Consider the following 27387-nt stretch of genomic DNA (forward strand, 5'->3'; position numbering starts at 1 on the left):
ATGCTGGGGAGTAGCTTTGTGGAGGAACTTCTGCATGGGCTGGGGATGAATACAGAACAAAACCTCCTCTGCAGCATCCACCAGCAAGGTCTTCCTGCCTCCCAAACCAGTGTGGAACAAAGTAAGATGAGCTCTGAAAGCACTGCCTAGACACTCATGTATGTCTGCACGACATAATGAGCCAGGCTACCTGAAAGTTGTAAGGATGGGAAATGCAGTTTGGGTGCTTCGAATGTATTTTTAAATCTTATTGGGTTCAAAAACTTAAACCAAGCTGTTAAATCAAGAACAATGGGACTAAAATATTTACTCATAAGTGCTGGAGGCTGAAACTAACAGCATAACACAAAGGTAGGCAGACACAGAGAGGACAATTGCCTCAGGCTATCATTGCTATTGGGCCTATAGGTATCTTCAGAAAGAATAATGACAAACTCTTTTCCACTCAACTAGATCCACTTACCTGTATAAGGGTTTATAATTCAGTTTCAGTAGCAGCTTGTAGGAATCTGTAAGTTGTTGTGAACTAATAAATTCCTATAAGCGCATAACTAATTTCATTGCCAAGTGGTTACTACTGGTGACAATTAAATGACAGTTGACTCTACATAGGTTTTTTATAGCACACTTCAAATTTGTTCCATTGCATACTGTACCTTCCAGTCCATTTCTGATTGTCTTCATCCTTTTGCAGTAATATTCTGCCAAGTGTGGTGGCATTATACCACAGAGGTGGCAGCCATGTCAAGAGCAGTTGTGCCACATCACTTAATAGGCAGTAATTGTCTCCAGGAGTCACCAGAATCCTGATCTGCTGCATCAGACATCACTTCTTTGACAGCTAAAGCTGAAAAGATGCTTGGGATGGAACCTTAAATACACTTTGTTTCAGGTTGCAGGGGCTGTGCTAAAAGCCTACAGTGCTGAAGAAAACACAGCCATACATTTATCTTGGTTTTTTGGTTCCTTTTTAAACCTAATTTCTATATGAACAAGACTTATGAGATACCACTGTGTCCTGCTGCCCCAGGTGAGGACATTTTAAAATCCAATGGCCAGTTTGAGACAAGTTTCACACGTGGCTACTGTTCACGAGAGAAATAAAGGTCTGGCACATTTCAGGAAAAGGAGGTGGGGTGGCCCCGTCAAGGTTTCCACCAAGAAACAGGCGGCCACCAAAACTGATGTGCTGCATGTGCAAGAGCCTCTTTGTCCACACGGATGCTGCAGCCTGAGCCCTCACCTGTTTAGACAGTGAGGTTAATCAACCATGAGACAGGACTGGATAAGAACCTGTTTTGTCCCTGCTTGTGCTCCCAGAAGTATGTGTTGGTCTAGACTTGGCAGTGGGAGGGCAGTTAAAGTTCTCTTTGTGTTTCTAAGCTGATCCTGCTTTTGTGTGATGTGTAATGCAACTGTGTGCTTTTCGGATGTTTTAAGTTGATGGTAAGCTTCTGAGGTCAGAAATGCATTTCAGTACTGTCATTGCTCTCATAAGATTTCCAAGTGTATGTAAGTGAATTCCTGTGGTTGAAGCCCCTTATCCCATATTTTCTCTGTGTATTCATGCAGTGCTTATAATTTTTTTTGTGACTCGGAGGAAAATTATGAGTTCAAGGACATTTTTAGATGTTTTACCTGAACTAAGTCCACAAATTTGTTTGGGATGTTTATTGTTTTTCTGCTTTCATTATTATACATGGAAGATGGTATGATTAGATCTCTCTGATAATTTTAAATTTTGTGTTCTGCTTTTTTTCAGATCAATTATGTGTTTATGTGGTCAAAAGGGAAGCAGTCCTTTTTCAGATGAAGAGAAGCAGGACCCAAAGGGTGTATCTCAGTCATACCCAGGGCTCTCAGGGTCCAGGAATGCACTAACTCAAGAGAGGAAGCTGAACCTTAAGCCTCCTGCATGGTCACATAGAGTAGGACTGCACACCAGACATGGTTTTCTCTCATCATATGCCTTAAAACTTTTTTAATGATAAGTGGTTTTCAGGCTGGCACTTAATTTCCCATTGGCTTGAACTCCTAAGAACTACGAGGTAATGGGAAGCTAGTTGGCTCCTTAATTAAGAAAATGGAAAAAGTACTTTGAGAGAGCATTTTCCTGGAAATTTGGTCTATTTGTGTCTGACGAGCTGTTTTACAAAAAAAGTGCCAAAGTGAGATTAAAACCTTTAAAATGATTAAAAAATACTATGTGAAGCTTAATGGTTAAATAGCTATGATTGTAATTAAATAGTAGAAAGGCAGATTTGGTTTTGGCTGTAAAACCAATATTAGAACAAGGTACAAACTAATTTGCAGTGTCCTACAGCAACAATTAGTGTCCTAAAGGATGTGACTTTTCATTAGGATGACTAGGAGGATCTGACAGGTGGCTGAATCATGCCCACTGTAGTCACGCTGAACTTCATATACATGCACCCACAGTATTTATTGCTCAGTCAAATTCTTCCTTTTATAATTCTGGATTGCCACATTTGCAATTACATTGCATCCGGCAGAGAGCTCTGAGATCTGTAATTACCAAACACGTCCAGAGCAGTCACACAGCAACACAAGTGACACTCATGTACTTACGAGTGTAAAATCAAAGCACTGCACCTCCCACCTGTCCATGACTGAACTGAGAGGTGTTTACTGCACAGTTTATTCTGTGAAGCACCCTCCCAGTGTAATGACATACAACTGATAAATGAGAGAGGGAAATAGGTGCAGTTCATACGAGCCAAACAGTGCAGAACTGAGTTGTTCTGGAATTTTACATTCTTTGCAATACCTTCAGTGGCTGCTCAGCTAGCCGTGAGGAAAGAGTGGCTGTGCAGAACCCAGAGGTACACACATCTGCAGGGATCCTGGCACGCTAGAAAGGATGGGGAATTGGCTAGGCCATGCATAGGGGTCAGAAGACTTGTGTAAGTCGCCTTGTTGTAGGGAGTGAGTGCCTCCCATAGGGCTCAGGCTATGAGATGGGGATGTTTGTAAACAGTCACAGTGCAGGGAGTTACCAGTGTAAGGACTGGAGATGTGGTGGTGTCTGTGTACATCCCAGCTATGGCAGCATATTAAAGCGCAAGAAGCACTGTCTTGTCTGATGTGTCTTTCTGACCGAGCCCAAACCCGAGTAACAGAGCTGTCCGTGGGGCTTGTCCTGGCCGCGGTGCAGTCTCCAGGTGAGCTGCACGTTGACACTGCAGCTCTTCTGCAGTACAGCTTCCGCTTTCAGGCAGTTCTTTCTGCTGTCTAGAGGCCGCTTTAGCCGGCCTAGATCTGTGCCCCTGGTGAAAGTGGGATCCCTATCACCAGGGCAGTTTGTTCCCCGCTTTCCGTGGTGCATTAGCAGTGCGTCTACAGCGATGGGGTGCGGGCGGGGGCCGGGGTCCGCACTCGGCAGCCCCGGTTCTGACCTGCTCTGCCAGGCGGGCCTGGCGCGAGGGATGGCGCCGGCCCGTCCCTTTCAGGGAAACCTGAATTTCTGCCGGATTAAGGCGGTTGTGTAACCGCAGCCCAGCTGACTCCATTGTTCCTCCGCACAATGTAGTTATCAGCGTGAAGTGAGCGCCGAGCACGGCGCTGCCGGGCAGGGCGGTGTGAGCGGGGCAGCGCTGCCCCGAGCGCCTCTCCCCGCCCGCAGCCCGGTGTGAGCGGGCGGGGCTCAGCATCCCGCCCCACGGGCACTTCACACCTGAACCGCCGATACACGCGTGCATTTAAGCGCCGGCGGTCAGGGGCTTGGGGCCCTGTGGGCACACGGAGGGCCGGCGTGGGAGGACACGCGTGCGGGGCGGAGAGGGAAGGGCGGCCAGCGGCTAGCGGCAGTGCGGGAAAGGCGCGGGTGAGGGGCCGCGCCAGCCGCCGTCGGAGCCGGGTGAGTGAGCGAGGGGCTGCTCCCCGCCCCGGGGCGGGAGCCTGGCTGCCAAAGCACTCGGCGGGGGGGGGACAGGGGTGAAGGGACGATGCCGTTTGCGCGAACCCATAAACCCAGCGGCGCCGTCTGCAGCGCAGGGCACGGGGTGTCCCCGGGCTGCGGGGACCGCACTCCCGGGCGGGACCGGACCGTGCCGAGCCGCGCTCTGTTGCCGTGACAACCGAGCTGCTCGACGGCGGGCGGGCGGGCGGGAGGCGGCGCGGGGCATTGGCCGCCGTGCGGCACGTGGGGCGGGCGGGGGCCGGCCCGGGGGCGGGATGAGCGCGGCGCGGGCGTGCAGCGGGGCCCGCGGGCCTGGCGGGCAGTGGCCGCGTTCCCCGCCGCTGGCGGCCGAGCGTGGCGGGTACCCCCGGCCGAGCTGCCCTGCCCTAGCTCGCTCCGTCCTGCTCTGCCCGCCGCCGGGCTGTGATGTGTGTGCCCCGCTCGGCGGGAGGCGGGGAGTGCCCGGCGGAGAGGAGGGGAGTTAGTCAGCGGCGAGGAGGAGGAGGAGGCAGGGCCGGAGGCAGAGCCATGGAGAGCAGCGCTCGGCGGGCGGGGCGGGCCGTGTGACCGGGGCGCATCGCGGGGGCACGGCCCGGCAGCCCGGGCGGCAGCGGCGGGGCCGGGGATGGAGGTGCGGCGCAGCCCCCCGCCGCCAGCCGCCGGCCCGTGACGGGGCGGGGGCCGCGGCCCCGACGGGGCGGGCGGGGGGCCGCTCGCTGCCTTCCTCGGGGCAGGCGGGCGGGAGGGAGGGGACTCCGGCAGGGGCTGCCGTCGCCCGGGGCCGCGGTGACTCAGAGCCGGCGCGGCCGGGGGTGAGCCGAGGTCTGTTGTTGTGGGATTTTTTCCCCGGCAGGTTATAAATAGCCCCGCGCGGCGCCGTGTCACGGAAGGACACCCTGGCCGGGCGCGGGCAGAGGCCGCCGGCGCGCAGCCTCCCCCGGCCGGCCGCCGCCAGCCCGCCCGCCCGCGGGCCCGGCCGCTGCATTGGCGGGGCCGCCTCCCGCCGGCCGTGCCCGCTCCCGGAGCGCCGCCGACACCGCTGGCTCGGGCAGCGACGGCCCGGCTCCGCGGGGACAGCGGCGCAGCACCTCGGCCCTGCCAGACCTCGCTGAGGCAGCAGGGAAGATGAAGCCGGAACGAGGTAAACGGCTTATCAGTACATTTCTTTTTGTTTGTTTCGTCTCTAGGATTAGAAGTAGCCCGGTGTTTTGTTCCGATGTTATCGCTCTATTTCCTTATCCCCTCCCCTGCCATTTTGGGGCTGGGAAAGAATCCAGGTGCTCGGGCTCAGCTCGGGAAATGCCGGTGGCAGTGGGGTGCGGAAGGTGCCCCGCGAAGGGGGTGACAGCCCCGTGTCCTGCCTGCCCTTCGGCTTTCCATTGTCTTGGCTGGATGGAAGGGAGACAAACGCCGTAGCGAAGTGCTTCTGCTGTGGGAATGCTGCAGTCCGTGTGTCAGACACAGCCGGCTCGTTAGCACAGACCTGCAGTGCTGAGGCGAGAGTCGGTCAAAGGCAAATCGGGCATCGACAGACAAAGCCAGCAGCTGTACAGAAATGTCCAAATATAGCTGAAAAGCACCCTGAAAATAACCAAAACTTACATCTGTGGTGTTTTATAAACTGACAGTGCTTTTTTCCCCACTTATAATGGAGATATTTCATAACAAGCATGGTGAAATACACATTTTTCACGATTATTTGGTTACATCTTATCGGATTACTGACATCTGGTTTTACAGAAAAATCAAGACGGCAGTCTACGTATATGTTTATAACACTTGAGCTCTTCTGCCGTATAGCAACAGCTGCTGATGCCCCTAGAGTTGGAAATATGTCATGACTTCTATTTTGATCCACTGGAGCACTGATTATTGATTCGTGTTAGTTAAAGCAAGACTATTTTTTGAAGAAAATCTTATGCGTGCTCCTCGTAGTATTCTGAATGTTAATTAAAAACAATAATCCATGTTTCTTAAAGTTTTGATGATTCTATTGCTTACCTGGTTGCTTTCAGTTTATAAACATGTTCTATTTCTGTTATAATCACTGGTGTTTTGAGAAACACTTTTATATAGCTCAGATATTCATGTATTTAATGCTAACACTTACATGACATACACATCTTAATTAGGTTTGTTAATTACATGTTTCCTAATAGCGACACTGCATAAATGACCACTCTTAGGTGGATTTCTTGTCTGTATATGCTGCAAGGATTATATGGTGTGATGATAGCACAGATAGTACAGAAGCAATCATAAGTTAATGGGGTTTAAGTACTATGGTTTTGAAATGGGCCTTTCTCGTTGCTTTCCTCCTTGTTTCTTAACTGCTTAAACCTTCACACCATCTACTGCAGCAAGGCTGGTTGTTTTTAGAATCTCTTTAGATTTTAATACCAGACCCTGAAGTTTGAAAACTATTTACTGTCAGGGTGAAATTATATTTCAAAACAGCCAGGTTAAACCCAAGTCAATATTTGCAGCCTTAAAATGTTCTGCTCTAGCAGTTCAACATCTACATGACCTTTGTCTATTTCTTTTTTTAATTTTTAGGCAGAAGGAATTAGAACATTGGAAATTATCAGCTGCTGTGTGATAAGTGATCAGATGCCTTTTTTTAACCAATCTGGGGTAAAGGGAACCAAATTTGTACAGAAAGCAAGTTATTAGGTTGCTCGGGTATTTTTTTTTTCTTTTTTTCCCCTAAGCTAGGAATTAATAAATTGAGATTCTTATCCATTGTAAAGTGTTTTCCACAAACTTAGTAAAATCCTTCAGAAGTTACGTCTTGAAATTCTTTTAAGATAATTAACAAAAGTCTTGAAATAAATCATGGATCTTGCCAAATGTGGGAGAGTATCTCCAGCCATTTTAGTGGATCCCTCTAGCTGAACTGTGTGCTGATATAATAGACCAGTACCATGCACAAAGGGGGCTGTGAAAGTGCTGCCTAAATGCCACATGCGGCCCACAGAGACTCTTAGGAGGCACGAATCATGCAAATGTTTTCATGTGCTGCTTTCTGCATAGCAGCTGTACCACAGGACACAAGCAGTCAAGTGTGCAGTCACCTGCTTCCAATCGTCGCAAATTAATAGCAAAGGGCACAGGAGGAGCAGACCACTCAGCTTGCCACAGGCTTCACTTCTCTACAGAGCCTCAAAATCCTGAGAGGACCGTAAGTTCACACCCCGAGTAAAGCATAAAGAAGCAGACTTTAAACAGGCTTGCAATGCGTTGGGGTTTTTTTGGTCATTCTTAGAAGTAATTATATCAGAATCAATTTGGAGCGGAGGGATGCAGTTCTTGTTGTTAGAATTGAGCTCAGCACTTCACTGAAGATTGTAATGCCCAGGCACATTGGGAGAGGTATGGTTTAGATGTTGTTGTACTGCCAGTAAGGTTCTTGTTATCCCCAGCAAAGATGGGTGGTGCAGGAGAAGAAGGAAGAGATCTAAATGTGCAACTACTTTTATCAGTGGAAAGTGTTATAGGATGTTTAAATTTAAGGAGGTGAGAGGGACAGGCAGAAATGAAGGAAGTAGGGTAATTTGGCCCTAAGATACTTATCTCCCTCTGCAGGAAGGAAAGTTGGAAAATTGCAGATATGAACATGTAATTAATATGTGAGAGCAGTACGGAGGAGACAGAATATGGAACTCTGCATAGCAAACCTGCAGAGCAGTTTTGTGAGTGAGGGAGAGCAGGAAGAGAGCTTTGAAAGTGCAGGTAAAAATGTGAGCTTATTCCTTTGCCATGCAAAGGCACAGGGCATTCCCAGGATGTATCTCATGAGCATCACTCAGGATGCAGCCATCAGGTGGGGGTGAATGTGGAAGGATGGTGTTTGCCCTAAGCACATTCCCAGAGCTATCTGTACTGGGTCTAGGGAATGCAGTAACTCAAATACTGATGGCTGCTGCTCAGCTTTGCCTTCCCTGTGCTGCCATTCTGAAAGTGAAGTGTTGAAGCATCTTAAAATACAGTGGTCATGTTTCTTCAGCTGAGGCTTCGCTGGTGCCAGGGAGAAGAATGATTTATCTCCCTTTCTTCCATACCATGTTTTTGGAGTGATGTTTGAGTTTGGGATTGGTTTTGGTTGGGTTGTTTGTTTTTTGGGTTTTTTTTGTCTTTCTGCAGTAACAACGTATCAGGTTACCTGGCTTTGATCCATGATACCATCACGATTTGGTTTCTGCAGTACAGCTGCCTAGTCAGCTGCTTCGTGCTGCATGTTTGGACTGCTGTTTCCTTTCTCAAGTACAGAGCTTTGCTCTTGCTTCTATTGAACTTCGTTCTAATGACTTCTGGTCACTTCGGCAGTTTATTGAGTTTGGAAGACAGAATAAGACTTCGTAACAGAGTGCTTGCAAAGTCTTCCAGCTCAGCTTTGTTCATGAACTGTATAAACACACTGTTTCACCATCAGCGTTAATGAAAACATTGCATAATGTCAGGGTGATAGCTTGCTGCCAAACTCAGAAGGCTTGTTATGTACTCTTAGAGTACGCTTGGTGCACAACTGGAAAAAATCTTGTGGTTTAGATGAATCTGCAGTATAGTCATATTTTACTGTGGAAATGTAACAAGACATCAAAAGTCTTACTATAGTCTAAATAGCTGAGAGTTATTGCTCCTTCCTCCTCCCTCCCCCTCATTGCATGAATGATCAGTTAAAGGAGGAAGACAGGCTTGTTTGTCTCTAAATGCATACTGGCTGGTTTTTATCACCTTATTCGAGTCTTTTCTTACTTTTTTATTGCCTTGCTTTGTTTATTCCTCTGTGTGTGCTCTCTGTGTAGAGACTATTTTGTTTTCACTTACAAATTAAGCAAAAAGCAGTCTTCTCCTACTTTCTGAAGCATTAATTCCCTCTTTGAGATTATCCTAATTTACAGAAATGACTTTCTGTCTACAAGAGAGGAACAAGCAGTCTGAAGATGGCTTTTTCTCTTCTCCTTCCTTCTTTGCAAGTCAAACTCGGATACATGCCTCTGGGTCTGTTTGTAGTAACTGGGTTATGGGACTTCTGCCACATTACTTGGTGTGTTGGTATGGAAAGAGCTAACTCTTGGTTCAGCAAAAGTCTGGTTACTGCCTCCTGTGGGAAACACAGCTGAGGCATTTTGGGATGTATCTGTGGGGAAAGCTGGAGGAGAGGTTAATGAACAGTTGGTGGAATTTAGATTCTTAGGAGGAAGGGTGAGGAGGCATGGGACTGGGGGGAAGTGAGCTGAACCAGTGTGTTCAGTTTTGGAGTTGGTTGTTAAGTTAGGAGATGTGGGTAAGGCCCTTGTTTTTATAAGCATAAAATATGCCCTGTATTACCTGGGGAAGATGTTGTGGAAAGCTTTTTAGCAAAGATGATGTGCTGCAGAGTATGCAGATTAGGAAGTGAAAATATATATTGTAAAAGAATGAGTGTTGTTTTGGTGTCCTATATTGCACTGTGATACAGACACTTTAATTTTATACTATCTTCTCAGTGAAATGTCACAAAGCACTTAAACTTTTCCATGGCGGAATGATGTAGCCGGTAAACAAAGTAATAAACTGGAAATGAGCTGCTTCCTGCTCAGTGGAGTTGTCACTCCAGAAGCGTCTGGGCAATGCTTGGGGCTGGGTTGCCACAGGTAAGTGCAGGTTGGTGCTGATGAGCTGGAGGTGACGCTGTGCCTGCCCCAGGAAGCCGTGCGGGCCAACAGGCTCTGCCGCGGGCACGTGCGGCGAGGTGCGTGTGCCTGGGGAGGCTGCTCCTCCTGCCTGGACTGCTTTCAAATAAAACCAGCTTATTCTCAAAAAAAACCCGACAGCTAAAACTGTTCAGGGTAAAAAACCCCACCAACCCAACCAAAGTGACAGGTACTGCACTCAGATTCCCTTTATAAAGCATGAAGCTGTCTAGCTCTAATCTTTGGGGAGAGCAGATTTGTGCTGATAACAGATAATATATAGATGCAGGGTATGAGTGAACAGGAACAGGAGTCTTTTCTTTTTAATGAAGGGTGGAGTCTAGATGCTTTCAATACAGCTCTGTCCTGGCATGTGAAAAATGGCAATATAAACTCTCTTTTTACTAAATTTCTACCTCAAAAATTTAACTTGGAAGAATTTTTGGCTTTTAGGTGCTTAACCTTTAAAAATGTTAGGCACCAAAAAAAAAAAAAAAAGTGTATTAATTTGTAGAATGGAAAATCTCAGGTTTTAATTTGAAATGCCAGTTTACGTTACAGTTTTTTACCTGTTCTGCAGTTTGTACCTAGCTATTGACAGCAAGGCAAGTCTTCCTGTTGTAAAAGTATTTCTTGTGTTGGAAGCGTGCTTTTATCATTGTTCAGCAGTGAGAGTTCTTCATGGCACACCTGTTTCTCAGAGAAAACCATCCTGGTAACAACTTTGCCATTTTCTTGTTGTTTGCTTGGTGTTGTCCATACTAGCTGCCTTTAGCTGGTGCTAAAACAGATGCTGCTGGAGTGGCATTTAGGTGGATATTTTAGGGATTGTGGATATGCCAAGCCCATAGGCTTGGAATATATAAACTGACCCTTCTGACCATATTCTTCACTTGCTGAAGTGAGAAACTTTGGCATGCCAGATCAGATCCCTGGGGTGAAACACATTAGGTTGGACTTCGTTGTTAAGGGCAGTGTTGAAACTATTATTGGATCTGAGGTCTGCCAGCTTCTAAATGTTTTTAAAAATAAGCTAACATTTATAAATACAGAATCTCATGAGAGACAAGAGTTCGCTGCCAACTGAAATTTTGCTTATTAAAATTAGAAGTCTTCTGTGAAAACAGAGTAACTGATGAGAACAAACCAGCTATATGACATTTGTTAAAAGAACTTGCTCTGTCTGCTTCACTGTTTATAAAATGTTTCTTTGTTATTTTGGCAAACTTCTACTAATAGCAACTGTTTACTGGTGGAGAAATAGCCATAGCCTTTTATCTTCTCAGCAACGAGTTTAGGGTAACAGTCCAGCTATTCTTTTAGTCCATAAGTTCTTACAGTTTAACTGTAAATACAGCTGTAATTACTCTCTCCATTCTGATGTGATACTTGATAAACTATGTTTTTTAGATTTTTGAAAGTGTCTCACATCATTGTCTTTCAAGGAGGTGATAAATTATTCAGTCTTTGCAGGTCATTTAAATTTAACATTTAGACAGAAGCCAGTTTTTAAGTTAAAATTGTTTTAGAAGTGCAGGTACAGTTGCATGGTTATCTTTGTACTACCCAGTACTGAAACTCCATGTATACATAGGCAATTCAGGATAAATGCAAATATGGAAGAGTGCCTCTTGGACCTGGGTAGGCAGCTGGACTTTGGAAGGCTTCCCTTTCATTACCTATTCCTTTTTCTGCTGGTCTCATGCAGGGTGGCATGACTATAGCTACAAGCACGTGGCTGAAGCCATGTGAGTTACTCTTGCTCTTCAGTCAGAACTGTACTGAGATTGGAAGAGATATTTTTTTATAAAGGCTACGTGTAAATAGTATAATTGAGTTGTAAGTCATCAAAATTCTCCATCTTTGCTTAGCAATCCAGAGTTAACCTGACCAAGTCAAAACCATCTCACTTGCATTAATACATTTCCTTCCATGTCAAATGGGCCTGACTAGTTCTTTTGGCTAGTGATTTTTCATGTTAGCTTTGGGGCCAAAGCTGGTTCAAGTTGCTGTCTGGGATGGTATTACATTACATTGACTTAAAATGCAGAGATGTAATAGGGTGGCATGAGGATGTTCTTGGGGATAATTTGGAGAGGAAGCTGCAGGTGAGGCAGCTGAACACACAGGGAGGGAAGCACTCTGCAGACGTGAAACGCTAAGGACACTTTCATGTCTCTGCTGAGTGTAAGAGTCCTTCTAATGAATAAAGGCAAACAAAATAGTCTCACTGAACAACTTTGTTTCTCTAAGAGCAGTAAGGGGAGCTCTTCCCCCCCATACACATTTATTTTGGTTTGGCCACTTTTCTTTACTTGGGCAGGCATGCAATCTCTCTCTGTCCAGGTATGTAGTACCCAGTAACCATGGGGCAGTTAGGCTTCCCTCTTAGCAATGATCAATGCATTTCCCAAACCTGTTTGCTTTTACTGGGAAAAAACCAAGTTGAATTTTCTTCTGAGGCATAGAAACGGGAGAATATGTCTGAAATAAGGACTCTCTGGTTGCACATGAGCGGTGTCATCTGCTTTACATTACACAAGTTAGTGATCTTTTTTCCATCAAGATCCATGGGAACCAGGTTGGTAAGTAAGCCCATTTTGGATGGTGAAGTACTTTAGGGAGTCTGTGAGCAGGTGACTGCTTGTGCTAGTTTAACCTCTTAATGGTGCTTGCTGTGGATGCAGGGCTTCCTTTTGCCCCGTGATGGGCCTTCAGGATTTCTAGGACATATTTCACACTTCTCTGTGCTGCAACAAATTAAGCTTCTTTCTCAGGATGCTGTGCAAGTATCATCTTGTCGTTTGGTGTAATGGGAGAGGCAAGAGCAAAAAGAGAGAGAACTTCAGTAGAATTGACGATGGCAGGTATTATCCCATACCCTCAGTGCAGTCAGCACCATGATGGGAGGTGGTAGAGTCGTAGCTGGTTTCTTCTGAGGGACAAGGGAAGGAGAAGGAGAGGTGCAGGAAGAGCTGCTGCGGTCAGCGTGCTTTTTTTTCAGAGCAATGGGAAGCCCTTCTCCCCTGCCAGGTATTGTTCTCCTTGATTCCCTGCCAGGGCACCAGCCCAGCAACGCAAGTGAAACAAACCATGGCTCCAACTCACACTTCCAGGCAGGTCAGCAAATTTGGTGGAAGGCTTTGTTTGCATGGAGGGGCAGAGAGGGTGTGTAAGAGCAGTATCTGAGTAAATGTCTGTGATGGCTGCTTGACATAACTTCTGTGTTAGCAGAGAGTAAAATTTTGGTATGTTGGGCTGATGCTTCTTTTAATGTGCAGTTTTCTGTAAAGTCACAAGTACTTGTACATTTCCTTTGTGTGTTAGATCTGAATCTTTAAAACTGCCGAACCTTCAAGACTTCTGTTTACTACTTCTTTATTTTTAAAATTTTGATTAAGTAGGTGAATTTGAGAGTATGGGAGAAGGCAATAGTTGCATCAAGAAGGGAAGGACTTCAGTAAATACTGCAGTGATGTGGAATAAAAGAGGAGTATCCTATCAATAGGAACTGAACAGGGACAAAATAGTGAAGATCAGCATGGACTGGGAGCACACAGTTAGGTCAAAGGGATTGATACCAACACTCATGCTGCTCAAAGGTAAACCCTTTCTTGCCTGCCATAAATTTCTTTAAAATTCAACTTCAAGTATATTTTCTGTGCAAGTTTTCCCACTTCAGTTGCCTTTTAGTAAAAAGTATGACTTTGCTTTGTTTTAATTTGAGGGGGAAACAGCTTCTTCCTTTTGAAGCACATGCTATTTGAATTGCCAGAGGAATTTAATTTACTGCGGGGAAACCATGAGAAACAAAGTATCTGGAGAGCCAGAAGTGGAGGATGGCCAGAGTGATGGTTGCTGCGATTGCTGTGCCAGCAGCAGTGCTCACAGCGCAACTGCCTGCGCCGTGCTAATGCACGCAGGGCGTGGAGGAGCGCTCCGAGGAGGCAGCTGTTCAACAGTGGAGCAGTAAAACCAAGCAGCTAGGTCATGGAGGTGAAACGGGGAATAGTTGGTAATACTGGAAATGTCTGAAGACAAAGATCAGTGTAAAGCTGCTAGGATGCACACCTGCCTCATCTTGCATCGAGCGGTTAGGTTCGCTAAGCTGAGGCCAGCCGGGACTGGCTGTTGTTGTAGTGCCTTTGGATGTTTCCTGCTAGAGTCTCGCTGAATCAACGACTTTCTATGAGAAAGTATTTTGGATCCACTGGAGAAAAAGCTGGTGGTGCTTGATGTGCATTGTATGTTCTTTCATCCCATCCTCGTGTTGAGAAGATCTAACGGCCTTTTGTTAATGTTTTGGGATGCTTTTTGTAAGCTGGCGGAATTCGTTCTTGTTTAAGTTTCTAGTAAGAAATTTTGAGCAGCTTTATGTTATGCACTGATTTTTATTTTATTTGTTTTTAATTTCTGTTTGGTTGATTTAAAAATCATAGTGGGACTGTTAGCATCTGATCCTTGTGGGACTGTTAGCATCTGATGCTTTCAGCTTCTCTAGGTGTGCTGTAGACTGTATGTAGTCTTTCTCACTCAATAAATTTGAGTTTGAACATCAGTAAAAGGAAAACTGTACAAAGAGTGTGAGTGGTATATCTAACCATCTCTTTAACATGCATTGCAAGCATCAAGAACTGACCTCAGCTTTGTTTTGAGGAATTGAGCATCTGTACTGGGAGAAGGGGAATAAGGCTGTATACATGAGAGTACTTGGTGGTTTTATGTTCTGCAAATTAATAACTCAATCAAAAATGTTTGTTTCAAGGCAGGGATGTGTTAGTAGAAGTGTATTTTTAGTTTGTCTCCACGACTAGGCTGTGTAAACATAAGGTGCTGTGGAGTCACTTAGGCTTTGCTCCTTAGGGGTCACATGCACACCTTGCTGTTCTTGTACAAGGCAGGGCTGGAATCTGAACTAGAGTGTTTTTCTGAACTGGCTCATTACTAGACATCCTGTGCTTTGGCATGGCCCTTCAAAGGTTGAAGTTGAGTGTTTTTTATAATGTGTGGATGATGCCAATTATGTCTATTGGCAAGTGCATCTGAATTGATGTGTAATTCACTTGATATTGAGATGAACCACACTTGGCTCTGATTTCCTGCTTTATGAAATGTGTAGGACTGCTTACCCCCAAAGCGTTGGGATAAAATCCATTGTTATGAAGACCTCATCTTTTTTATTTTTAGAAGTGTTATCCTATTTATGGCAGAAGGTGGGTAAAATAGAGTCTGGTTATCTTGATTATTGCTTGTCGTTTTGCACCAATAAATGAGTAGCATGCTTCAAAGGAGGTTTTGTTTTGGTAGAATTTCTAATATTTGGTAGAAATATTAGAATAGAAATATTCTAATATTTCTAATATTTGGCAGAAATTCTAAATTCAGCATTTTATTAGGCCGAATGCATTAATTTCTGGGGTGTTTGTCCACAAACAGGCACAGAGCTCAGCTCTGTGTACCTACAGCTGGTTTAGGACTGTAAGCTTAAAAGCTGTCCAGCTCAACATGCTGTCCTACTTTTACTGTGTTTGAAGAATACCTGTTGTGGAAAGGATCTTTGCGGTTGCACTGCAGTAGCCCAATGTGGGGAGACTGTTCAGGAGCAGGATGGTGGGTAGGAGTGCCCGTCATCTAGAGACAGCTGCTCATCACTAGAACATTGTTAGCTGCCCTGTACAAACAGCTGGTGGCTCCTGAATGCTGTCTCTTGTGGCCCCGGCGGGATTGACTCGGGTGTTGTTGCTCCTGCCTCTTGTTTGCTAAACTTTTAAACATACTGTGCTTACTAGTGTGATAAATATTCCTCTTATCCCTCCCATTCCTCCTGCAGATACTGAATAACTGCTTCATAGAAAATCATCTGAATACTCTTCTCAAATGCCAGCTAGTTGCTTGATTAAGAAAACCTGAAATTGCTTTTTCAGACAACTGTGTAAACTATGGTGTTTTTGTAGAAGTAAATGTTCCGTGAAGGAAAAATACTTGGAAAGCAAATAGATGAAATAAAGAGGAACCTTGAATGTCAGTGACTAATGAAATGGTATGTTTTGCATCTAACTTTACGTAAGGCAATATCTGTATCTGACATCTTTAAACGGGCCAGCTACTGAAAGGTATCTGACCTCCCTCGGATAAAATGTCTACTTAAAAATCTTGTATAGACTGTGTTTTCTTGCAACTACAGCTAAATGATACTGGTATATGAAATGTGAGTGGGGAAAAAGTCATTCTGTGAGGTGGCCTGTGTTCCATGCTCTTGAATGGATTAGTGAGTGGTACTGGATTTTGAATGTGGTTGTATAGTCTAGTTTGATCCGGACTATTCATAGTTTCATGGCATCTAATTACAGAACAAGGGTTTTAGTCTTGTTTTGTGATGCAGTTAAGCTGAGGGTAAGATAGGGTTTTTTGCACTGATTATGTTAATACGGTGGCTGTCATCTGACTTTAATACTCGTAAATACGTCAGAACTGGATGAAATTGTTTAATGTAGCCAGTACATTGTTTAGACTACACCTAGAGTAGTACATGCTGTTTTGAGACCGCTCTCTTGAAACAACCTCATAAATTAGTCCTCAGGAGTGCCCATTAAAAATACTGAAGTAAGAACTACGGTAGTGCAAGGAGAGCTGGTGCTGGGCTCCTCCTCCCGCCGTGTGCTCCAGGAGGCTCAGAGGGTTGAGGCAGCCGAGCCACTCCCGAGTGGGCTGAGCAGTGGAAAAAGTGCAGTGGGAAGTTAGCTGGTGCTGGCTGGCAGGAGGACGGGCTGGCGGCTTTTTCCACTCCAGATGTAATTCTTCATCGCCTCATACTCTGCAGCTCGGGCTGACTCTTGAGAGCGGTGCTGTGCGGGAACATTCACAGACTCCCGGCAGCTGCTCTCCCCCGGAGCGTTCCGCTGGCGGGGCAGGGGAGTGGCTCCGGCCGCCGCCGGGCCCTGCCGTCCCTTGACATCGCCTCCGCTCGGCCCCGCTCGGGGCACGGCGCTCCCGGCACCGCCGCCCTCCCACGCGTGTCGGCGGTCCCGCCGCAGCCCGGCCGCGGTCACGCCGGTCCCGGTTCGGGAGCGTGGCCCCGGTGCCGGCGGTTCGTGCTGCCGCGGGCCGCCCGCGCCCCCGCCCCGCTCACCTGGGCCGGGCCGGGCCGTGCCGAGGGGGCCGGCGCTCGCCCGGCGGGGCCAATCGGCGCCCGGCCCTGTTGCTATGCGCGCCCCTACTCTGCCTCCTTTGTGGAGGATGCCGTGGGCAGCCGCCCGCCCGCGCCGGCGCTGCGGGGCTCGCTGCCGGGCTCGCTGCGGGGCTCGCTGCCGGAGCGCCGCGCCGCGCCGAGAAGGTGCGTACGGCAGCGAGCCCCCGGGCCGGGCCGCTCGGGGCGGGGGCCGGGCGGAGCGGCGGGGGGAGGCTGGAGGCGGCCGCACCGGCCCGGACTGGCTTCCCGGGCGTGAAGCGAGTTCAAGCCGTGTGGCTCGGAGCGATCTGCCGTTGTTGGTGGTGTTTGCCTGGGAAAGGTGATTTGGAGTCCGCCTACAGTGAAGTGTACCCAAGTTTGCCTCTCCGGTTGAGTCTGTAAACAGTTCCTTTAGAAACCCGAACCAGACATTCTTCCTTTCCTTCCGTATACTGAGCCTATGAAAGGCTGAATTTCTGTGAGTTGGGGGTTGGCTTTTTTTTTTTTTTTTTTTTTTTCCCCTTTTTTAACCTTCCCTTAAAGGAAAGTAATGGACAGCCTAAAAATTAACTCGGTTAATTCATTAGGTTGTTAGGGCAAGAGTATTAAATGTCCTGGAACAGGAGGGGAGGATTTTAAAGCCTTTAAAGTGAGACGGGTAGTGAAGTGTCAGATGTGCTAACAGTTGTAGTTAGTGTAGCCATATGTAACTGTTTGACTCTTCATTGTTGTGAGAAAAAAAACCAACCTCTTCCTCCTCCCAAAAACACCCTGAAGCTTAACTGAGTTTCTTCTGTGCCTTGTTATGTAGGTCAAGTTTCTCTCTCCTCTTTTTTTTTTTTTTTTCTCTAGCAGGAGGAAACTATTACAGTATTTTGATTTCTGCTAGAAACAATGCATGAAACATTATCAGCCCTTTGCCACTACTTGTTTGTCTTGGGGCAAATGAAGCTGATGCAAATATGTCAGCTTTGGGGGCAATAAAAATATGTATTTTTAGTTAGCATCTTACTGGTTGCTCAACTATATGGTATAAAAAGCTAATTAAATAGCAGACTGAACTCAGTGCAGAACTGAGGATTAGCCATTGCTTTTTGTGCAAACTTATCTAAAAACGTGACTGTTGCTCTGACCAAGTACTTGCATATATATATATTTATATATATATTTATCCTGTGTCTAGAGCTTGTTGATATTCCTCTGAAAAGTACAAGAGCTCTAGTTTAAGTGAGCTTGCTGACATTGGATGCCCACTTCCTGACACGGGAGCAGGAGTGATTCCACTAGTAATGTACTCTTGTGTTTTGTGTGGCAATATCGGCTTTGAATCACTGAAGCATTGCTTTGTATAGTAGTAAGGAATTTTTGAGAGGACAAAGTGAAATCTCATAATTGCATATATTAAATTTTAAATATGTGAGTCTGCCATTTTGCTGTGTGGAAAATTACCATATATTAGGGGAGAGGGAGGCAAACTAGATTCTTGGCTGAAATTCTGTCAAGCCTTTCAGTTTTGACCCTATTTAATGTTTTATTCTTTGGAGTACCAGAAGACTATTACAGCTTAATAACATGACTTACAGTGTGGAAACTTGTAAATAGCTGAATTGTGCTGTGTGACACAGTTCAATTCTAAAACTATCAAAAATGTTCTTTTGTTTTATGCATTCAAAATTCCATAGTAGGCTCTGGTGTCCATTTTAAAGTGTGCAGTCTTTTACAGAGCTTGAGACATCAAGCCTGTAATGTCCTCATTTATCCTCCCAAATAAAATTTTAAAACAACTTTATGGGCCTGGCCACTCTCCCAGGAATTTTTCAAATGGGAAGCATATATTGTCTCTTTTGTAACTTTTTTACTTTTGCAGGTTACTGTTTAACCACTTAGGGACAGGCGTTGTAGGTGAAGGTTAATAGCATTGGAAAAATGACCTGAGGAGCTTCATGCTGCTCCACCATCATCAATTTCATCTCTCAGAGCTCCTCGCATTTCTCAGGAAGAAGTACAGTCTCTGCCTTTGGTCTGCTAGCCTTATGCCTCTCCTTCCACCCCACCCTCTCAATAATTTGGACTGCAAATACTGAAACAAACCTGCTGGAGGTAGCCTTACTAGCTAGGAGGAGGATTTTGGGTGGTCAAACATGTTCTGACAAAGTTCCACAAGATAAATTACCCACCACTTAGATGACAATGAATGGTTTGTAACATCAAAGTTTTGGGAGATCAAGTAGCACAAAGAGAAGATGAATACAAAAAGAAACTGCCGTAGAAGAGGTCAGATGTTATGAAAATAGTTTGCTCTGGGCTTTTTGTTTTGTCTTTTTCTGTATTTCAGATAAAATAATGGAATTCTTAATCTACATTCCTCACCTGAGGACACCTCCTAACAAGTCCTGTGCTTTTTTTCCCTGTGTGCTTTTTAAATTACCCTGATAGCTAGTTCTGTTCTAGCAGCAGGGCTGCAGAAGTTCTCAGCTTGTAGGTATGACTTCTAACTGACATGTTTAATAAAGCTATAGGAATATCAGCTCCTACTTAACCTGCATACTATAATGTTTAATGTCTTGTCCATTAAAATAAAAGTATTGAATTCTTGAGTGTTGCTATCTCTTCTCCTTGTGAATGCTCTTTAAAAGCTTTATTTTTATCCGTGCATTTGCACTCTTGGGTTTGTTTCTCATTTTCTTGTTTTTCAGTTATTTTGGGGGGAAAAAAGAATTGCAGCTCAGTGGCATTAGTAGGTGCCTTGCATGTAGGCAGAAAATGTGCTTAACAGTTCTTCCCCATGACTGTATAAATAGATCTTTTATAATAATCTTCAGCTTAGTTATGCCATCAGTGTTCACGTACTTGTTGGAGCTGAACCAAGCCTCTCGAGTTGATATGGTCTGATAGTCAGAAAGCTGCTCTGGATGTGTTTCTCCAAGCCTTCACCTGTGAAGTCAGGTATTTGTAATGGAGAATTTTCCTGAACATGCTGAAAGGAAAACCTTTTCAGGCACTTCTAGACTGTTCAGTTGCATCATTCTCTTTGGAACCAGAAGTAATGACACTGGGTTCTAGTTCTGGGTCTCTAAACCATAGCATTATGTCAGATCCATCCTATGCACGTGTGGTTGTATCTACCAAGTCTCTCATCTTTGTAGTCTGAGAAGGCATCTTAGCCTGTGCTGAGCCATGTCCTGCTGCACTGAAATTGCTGGTGCATGTAACAGGCTGCTGCTCTGCTTGTCATCATGAAAGAGCGACCAGCCTGGAAAATACTGTCTTGTTCTTGGGATGTGTGAATATGAATTAGTCTTCTGATGCCCTGCAACTCTCTTTCCATATTCCACATAAGTATTTTTCAAATTTTTCTTCCACTTTATAATTTTGGAGGATCTGAGTTTTGCTGGCTGTACCTGTGAACGGAGTGCTCTTAGCATATGTTAGGGTGTTAAATGACCGAAACAAGGACTTCCTGCTTTCTGCTGAAGGCCTCTTCCTTGCTCCTAATAGTACAGGGTTTTGGGTTTTTTTTTTTTTGTGAAGTAGTTTTAGGAACAGTAAAAGAAACAGATACATTGTTCCCTTTTGTCACTGTACAGCCTCCCACTTCATTCTGAGGGTATGATGAGTGAGGAGCAACAAGACTGGCCTGCTTTCCTAGGATGAGATTCAGAAAGAGTCAGTATTTTTCTTTAGGTCATCCAGATTTAAATGAAGGTAGTGGAGTCAGGATAAGGTAAAATGCTTTTAACTCCAAAATTCTAAGCTTGGAAGTGTGTAACTAAGTTTTTGTTTTCTTCATGTATGCAGCAAGTAGAGAAATATATTTCAGATTCTCTCAGAGGATAAAAGGCAGTATTTACTTGTTAGCAACACATAGTTGAATCAATGCTATTCATCCTCTGAAATAAAATTACAAAGCTTTTCTTTTGCAATATCAAGAAGGTGGGATAAAGAAGATTGAGGGATGCTGTGGAACTTGGGGAAGATAATGTATAGTGGAGTATACTTAAATGGGAGGGATATAGCGTGTCTTGGACTTCAGCCACATCATCTACTGTCTGATGAAATTCTTTTCAAATTGATGTCTAACAATAAAGCTGCTGCTTCTAGAGGTTGGTGTCTGCATAAGTGTTTGCTTTTTCCTTGGTGAGAAAGGAGAATTTTGGCCAAGTTGAAGTAATGGTGGTCATCCTACCTGAAAGATAACTGAGCCCTCAGATGAATTTCCACATTAATTAGGAGATTTTCAAAAGGGCTGAAGGTGGGGAGACTTAAATAGCAAGCACCAGTGCTAACAAGCAAGACTGTTGTTAAACAGTTAATAACAGATGGCTGAACTTCTGATGCAAATGATGAGACAGAACAAGAGAAGTTCTCTGCATCCTGACCCAGCGACTCCTCACCACTGCCATGGCAACTAACACTTTTTACTCTCCAGTTTTAGCAAAGTTTATGAAACTGAAGATAACTTGTTGGTTTTATGACTTTAAAATAAATTTTAAAAGGCAAAGCAAACCAGCTGGAGAGGGAGAAAAAGTAAACTAAGAGAAAGTGGATATGAATTCCTAGAGGCCTTGGATATTCTAATTCCTATAACATCTTTCTAAAAGATGTCTGAAGTACTGTATACTTTAAAATGCCTGGCAGTTAAAACATTAGTTTAAATGCAAAAGTTTGTAATGTGAGCAGATCTCTCTGAATGTTTTCATTTAACTTCACATGAAAATTGCCTCATGCACCTTGAATAGCATTGCAAAGGGGAAAGGGAGCAGGAGGTAGGAAGCTCTATGCCTTTGACCTGGGCATGGTACAGGTGAGGAGGAGCCTGTAGTCTGTGGGGTGGATGTGACTCCTCATCTGACTCGCACGTGCAGCTGAGGTGCTGGCCTTGGGCTGTGTGAGCAGGATGCTGGAAGCACCCCAAGTGCTCTCTTACTCTTATAGCAAGGTTACTCTACGGCTCCTGTACCTACTGTAGTTAAATTCAAACCAGAAGTGTCAATATCTCTTTTTAGGCCAGGACATCTGAAGGATTGTTGTTGTAGACTATAAACTTCATGGCACTGAAAGTACTGGAGGCTGGGGTTTGATTTGGGAAGTCATGAACAAGACCTGTGTATATAACTGAATCCAGGTCACTTCTCATAAAGCATAAACAACTTGTTGTAAGTCTGTTTCATCAGTGCTGTTTAGAACTTGCAGTTTCCTCAGCTTTTGCTGTGTTTGTGAGGGACATCTATGCTTGTGGGTCTTGCACTGCAGCAGTGGCTTCTTTAGAGTGAAGGGAGTACTTCACATAGTTGTGTGCCAAGCCTCTATATTCTCACGCTGTGTTTCCTGACTGTTTAGTATTGCTGTGTTAGATGGATCAAGGACTTCTTCATCCTCCAGGTGTGTAACTCAGTCATAAGAGGACTTAAAGAGAAGGCAAGCAAATTCATGGGGTTATTGCCTGAAGATTATTATTTGTTATCTGTGATACAAATTAAGAGTCACACTTGGGTATTGTGATTTGCTGGGTATTATACAAGCATGGAACAAAAGACTATCCTCACCTCAGACCTTATGCAAGTATCAAACGCTAAATCAATGGCTTCCAACAGAGGGCTGTGAGGAAACAAAGGGATAATACTGATGGAGGCAGATAAACTGTGCTCCCACAGGCTAACAAGCCTTTATCACCGTAATGGAGAAGCTGCAAAGCAGAGTCATTTTAATCAAGTGTAGGACAACATAGGGCAGGGGAAATAGGGACTAGTGATTAAAGTAATCAGAGGCCAGTTTACTGCAGTAGTGAGTGGGTGACAGCAGGAACGGTGGTAAGCCGTGGAGGATCTTGAAAGCAAAAAAAGAATAATTTTCTTGTTATGAAAGATGATGATTTAGGAGACAAAAAACCCAGGAAGACATGGTTTCCTGTCAGGCACCAACCAGACGTACCTTACAAGGCTGGATGGTGGTGAGGCACAAGCTTGTCTGTGCCTTTCTCACACAAATTCCGTGAGAAATCCTGCAGGCACTGCTGACTCTTCCCAGGGCAGGCAGATAAGGCACTGCCATCTGGTAGCTGAGGCCGGGTGGCATTCACGTGGGCTGTGCCCGGACCAGAGGTCCCCGCTGGCAGGGCGTGCTTCCAGCTTCATCACAGCTTGGACTGGGAAGGATTTATCTCTGAGAAAAATCTTTGGATTTCAGACAAGCATTTTTCCATACTCAAGAGGAAAACCAACTCGTGCTAAAAGCCGTTCTCTAAATACTGTTTCCTAGGGATTCAGCCCAGCAAGAAGGGTGTTGTAAACCCAGTTTGCATGTTTTTCTGGGGATAAAGAGGGCAGGTTGCTTGTTGTCTGGATTCCCATGCCAGATTCTGATCCTTTCAAGATCAGCCACTAATTCAGATGGTAAGAATAAAATGTTCTGTGCTAAAAATCTCTCAGATGTGTTTTTTATTAGTTCTTGAAGATAAGTGATTGCAAAAAACCAGCTGTTTACAGTAATAGCCAATGCAATCAGATATTTCTAAATGGAAACTTAAAAGTCTTTTTGACTGTACTCTTCTGTGCTATTTTGTTATCTCTTAGAAAAAATCCTCTTCCTCCAACAAAATTATGCATTGTTGTCCCTTGATAATAACAGAATTTATTTTCTTTATTGATTTCTAGTAGAAAATCTCCGTATAATGTTTTTGCTAATGGGAGGGTTGACAAATTAAGTTATGGGTATCAGGCACTTGGGTTCTGGAATGTTTGTGAACGGCTTTTGTTTTTTTTACCTGATGCTTAACTTGAGCATTCACAATAATTTATTAGATCTATTAAACCTGACAAGTGGGCAAATCCTTAATGTTGCCTGAACTCTGTTAGAAGCTGAAGTGTAGCTTTTGGCATATCTGAGCTGAATTCATCTTGGAGCAATTTTCCCTGAAAGAGAGTAATTTTGATATTTACTTTGGGCATTAATACTTTTTCTGCTGGTCCAAAACTCAGCTTTTTGTTGGTTTTTTTTTTTTTCCTGCTGTTTACTTTTAATATATATTTGCAAATTGTTAAGGAGGAACTAAAGTTAGGTTTTACCTGTCTGTCTTTGCTTATGTCAGTTGGTTTTGCCCAGATAAAAAGAGGCTGTGGAGGGCCTTGAGCTTTGACTGGATAAAAATTTATTATTCTTCATGTGCTGCTCGTGTTCTCTATTTTTAGTGTAGTGTTTTGTTTTTCCTAATAATTTATTGCTCTATCCCTTGACTCACTGGTCACCCGATTTCAGAGCACGCGAGCAGGGTCTGGACCCTTTTCCCTGAGCCGATAGTTTATCTCGAGGAGCAGGATGCTGCTGCTGCTGGTGAGATTGGGCTGGAAGTGGAGGGGCGAGCCCTGTCCCTCGGTTCTCTGGAAAGTGTGTTCCAGGAATACGCAGCACAGGGTGTTGCAAAACACACGTGCAGCCAATAAGCTGGAGCCACCAGGGTCACCCCGGAGGGTGACTCGGGGTCAGCCCGGGCAGTGCGGCTGCTGCTGCCGCTGTCCTCGCCCGCCTGCCCTCGCTCCGTGCCAGCAGCGGCACCGCCAGCCCTGCGCTCGCTTTTCCCTGCGAGGGAGAAGCGTTTTGAACAGATACTCGATGAACACACCGCTATTGTTCTTGCTCCAGCAGTGTTGGTTTTGGCACTTCATACGAGTGTCTGGCATCTCGGGTTGTCGTAAGCTTGTTTTGTTCTGTGAGGTGCCCAGTGGCCCGATGGTCCTGGTAGCCTTCAAAGCTGCAATGCAAGCCTGGCAGGATGGTTGAATGAAGGGGAGAGGGAAAGCAGACGCTTAAATTTTGTAAGCAAACAAGTATGCTGTTTGAAATGTCACTGTTCAAGTGGGCCCAGCTTTTAAAAAGGTACTTTCCAAGGTCCTGTGCTCCAGAGTTTCATTAGTCTGATTGTTTTGGGTTTTTTTAAAATCTTAAAGTCAATCTGATATGTAACAAGATAAATGTCACTCAGCTAGACCCTGTCAATTCCTCAAATTGGGTGAAAGCAAAGAGGAAGAAAAACTGCATACATCAAGGTATTCAGTACTTGTGGAGATGAAATATGTCTAGACATGTAAAATGACTATTTTGATTATTTGGATTGAACTAAAAGTTAGTTACTGCCCAAGCAGTTGCAGATTTTTAATTCCTGGCCCATGAGGTCTATTCAGCCCTGTGGAAAACTGCACAGACTGTCATCTTCTCCAGAATTTAAAAATAAAGCCAATTAACCTTCATTTATCTGGATCAGGGCCATTGGCTGACCTAGGTAACAGTGCTGGCATTCATTCATAACTTCACGGCTTTTACAGGTTCGTCTAAGACAACAGGATATTTAAAATTGAGTGTTATCCACCCTTGAGGGAGAGGGGCTGCCTTTTGGGTGGGTGCAGGGTTTATTGCTGCCCTGGTGAGTTGCTGATAGCACCTATTTTACACTCTTACCAAATTTGTAATGTAAGTAACAAACCCAAAACTTTCTTAAAATGTGCTACTTGTAGATGATCAAAATTCTTGCCCTGGAAGAAATAACATACTAACCATGCATGGGAGAGGTCTTTTGTTCATCTGGTTTTATTTTTTTTAATAGTCTTTTAATAGAGTAGACTACTTTCACCAAAAATTGGACTAGGTGGGTTTTTTTCAAGAACATGTAAACTTCTGCCCACCCCTGTCCCACAGTCTTCTCTGGTTTATTTTTGTTTGGGGTTTTGGTAACCAGTGTAAAACTGAGAAATTGCAGTATCTATTAAAAATAGATACTGATAGGTATCATTTGAGGAGATTTTCAGCATACAAGAGCTTCCTCAGTAGTATGGTTTTCAAAAACCATCGGCCAGGCCCGTTGGCACCCGACCCCAGTGTGAAGATGAGTGTTTGAGTATTGGCTGTTGAAAGTTTTCTGAGTGTGTGGAAGGGAAGGCTGACTGTTTTGGTGCTTACAAAACCTCATTTGCCTTGACAACAGTATTGTGTTGAGGGCAGAATGCCCAGTGAAAGGTTTCCATAATGTGTGATCCTGTAAGTGACCATGGTACTTTCAGCTGGGGCTTTCCCTGACTCCAGCAGCTGTGGCATGCCTGCTGATTCCACCCAAAAGTGAGTCAGTGCTCTCACACAGCACTTTTCAAATTCTCTCTGGTTTATTTTCCAACAAGTCCAACTATGGTCTGAAGCAAAGGGCATGTGATGTAACAGTTCTTTTTCTTGCAATGGTCTTAGGGAAGAAGAACACCAGCTTGTGCCTGGTGGTTGTAAACCAGAGTGGAACCTGTGCACACACAGAGCAGTGCTGGCCTTTGCCAGCAAGACTTTCGTGTTCCCATTGCAGTTTTGTCAGGCACTAAATGACTCTTCCAAATAATTTGCTCAAAATCTTTTTGAAAGCTGAATGCTACTTTATATTTCTCCTCAGAAAAGAAGTGTTATTTTATCTGTATTAATAGAAAAATAAGCATGAGAACACTTGAAAGTATATTGCCAAAGTTTCTGAGCACTGTAAGTATTTAAGGTGATGAGATAAAGCATGAAATACCCCAAACAGAAATTTTTTTGGTGTTATTTGGGGAAATTTTAGAAACCAGTATTTTTTGGCAAGGATAACACTTCATCTCTATAAATGCTGAGCCCAAAGAGGCTTGTGTCTATTGTGAAGATACATTATAGAGGAATAAACTGAGTGACACTTTAGCAAAAATCTGGTCAGCAAAAGGTGCAAACATGTAGTGTTTATGTAGAGGGCTACGCTCTCTGGCAGCTCTCATGGGCACTGAAATACCTACTGCAGGATTTTTTAAAAGGTCTGTGTTGTTTTCCAGTAACATCTGAAAGTGATTTATTTTCACAAATTACTGCTTTCCATCTCTAAACCAATCCCTGTATGAAATAGTACAGAAGTCTGCAAGTAGTTGAATCTTTGTCAGGCTGGATTGTTAAACAAATTAAAACTGAAACTCGTGTATGTCGTCCTGTATTGTATTGTGTTTAGGGCCTGAAATAAAATTTCTGGCACGCACTTTCATTTATGTACTATAAAAATGCTGTCACAGCTGGAATTTAATGCAGAGCTGCCATCAACCTGTTTAATGGGAGTGATGTCTTGGCTTGGGAGTTAGACTTCCCAATACTCAATTGCAACTGTCACATGGATGATATGCCTTCAGGAAGAGACGAGGATTAGCTAAATAGATGTGCTGGCTTTCATGTGAAAAGAAAGCAGCAGCTATGGAGGCACTGCAGTATGATGTTTACAGCTAACATGAAGTTGAGTAAGTTGATGAAAGCCTTTGGTCTGTGTGTCTTCAGCCATGTAGCTGCTGCTAAGCTCCTTCTTGAGTTAATGAGTAACCATAATGAAGATGGTCATCATTCTCATCTCCAAAGTTCCCTTGGCTTGGAAAGCCTTGATGAGAGTTATCAGTATCAGTGAGGGAAGCATGGAAAAAAAATATAGAAATGTTGTATTGGAAAATTCTGTGTTTTAGTGTAAAAATGCTCAGTTATTTGCCAAGGAAACACCTTAGGAAGACATTCTCACATACTCTGTAAGCCTAAGTGTGCTCTGCTTTCTGTTCTAGGGTGACACTTGGCTCCTTCAGCTTCTCAAACCGAGCATTTGG

The 27387-nt window shown here is 44.6% G+C and overlaps 1 protein-coding gene across 3 annotated transcripts in view; it reads left to right on the forward strand.

The window, feature by feature from the left end:
* The first annotated feature begins 3859 nt into the window (after positions 1 to 3859).
* Positions 3860 to 27387, forward strand: part of FAM214A (family with sequence similarity 214 member A) — a 48128-nt gene continuing 24600 nt past the window's right edge. Inside the window, exon 1 of one of the 3 annotated variants that reach the window (XM_039557887.1) lies at positions 3860 to 3877. Coding sequence is in view for 1 of the 3 variants with exons in the window: in XM_010391189.4 (XP_010389491.1) it covers positions 5045 to 5060 (16 nt within the window). In the remaining 2 variants the exon portion in view is untranslated. Of the gene's footprint in view, positions 3878 to 4920; positions 5061 to 24001; positions 24092 to 27387 lie in introns of those variants that run through there. The other 2 variants (XM_010391189.4, XM_019280932.3) reach the window with 2 other exon arrangements.

Source organism: Corvus cornix, chromosome 10 (assembly GCF_000738735.6).
Source record: "Corvus cornix cornix isolate S_Up_H32 chromosome 10, ASM73873v5, whole genome shotgun sequence".
Lineage (NCBI taxonomy): Eukaryota > Metazoa > Chordata > Aves > Passeriformes > Corvidae > Corvus > Corvus cornix.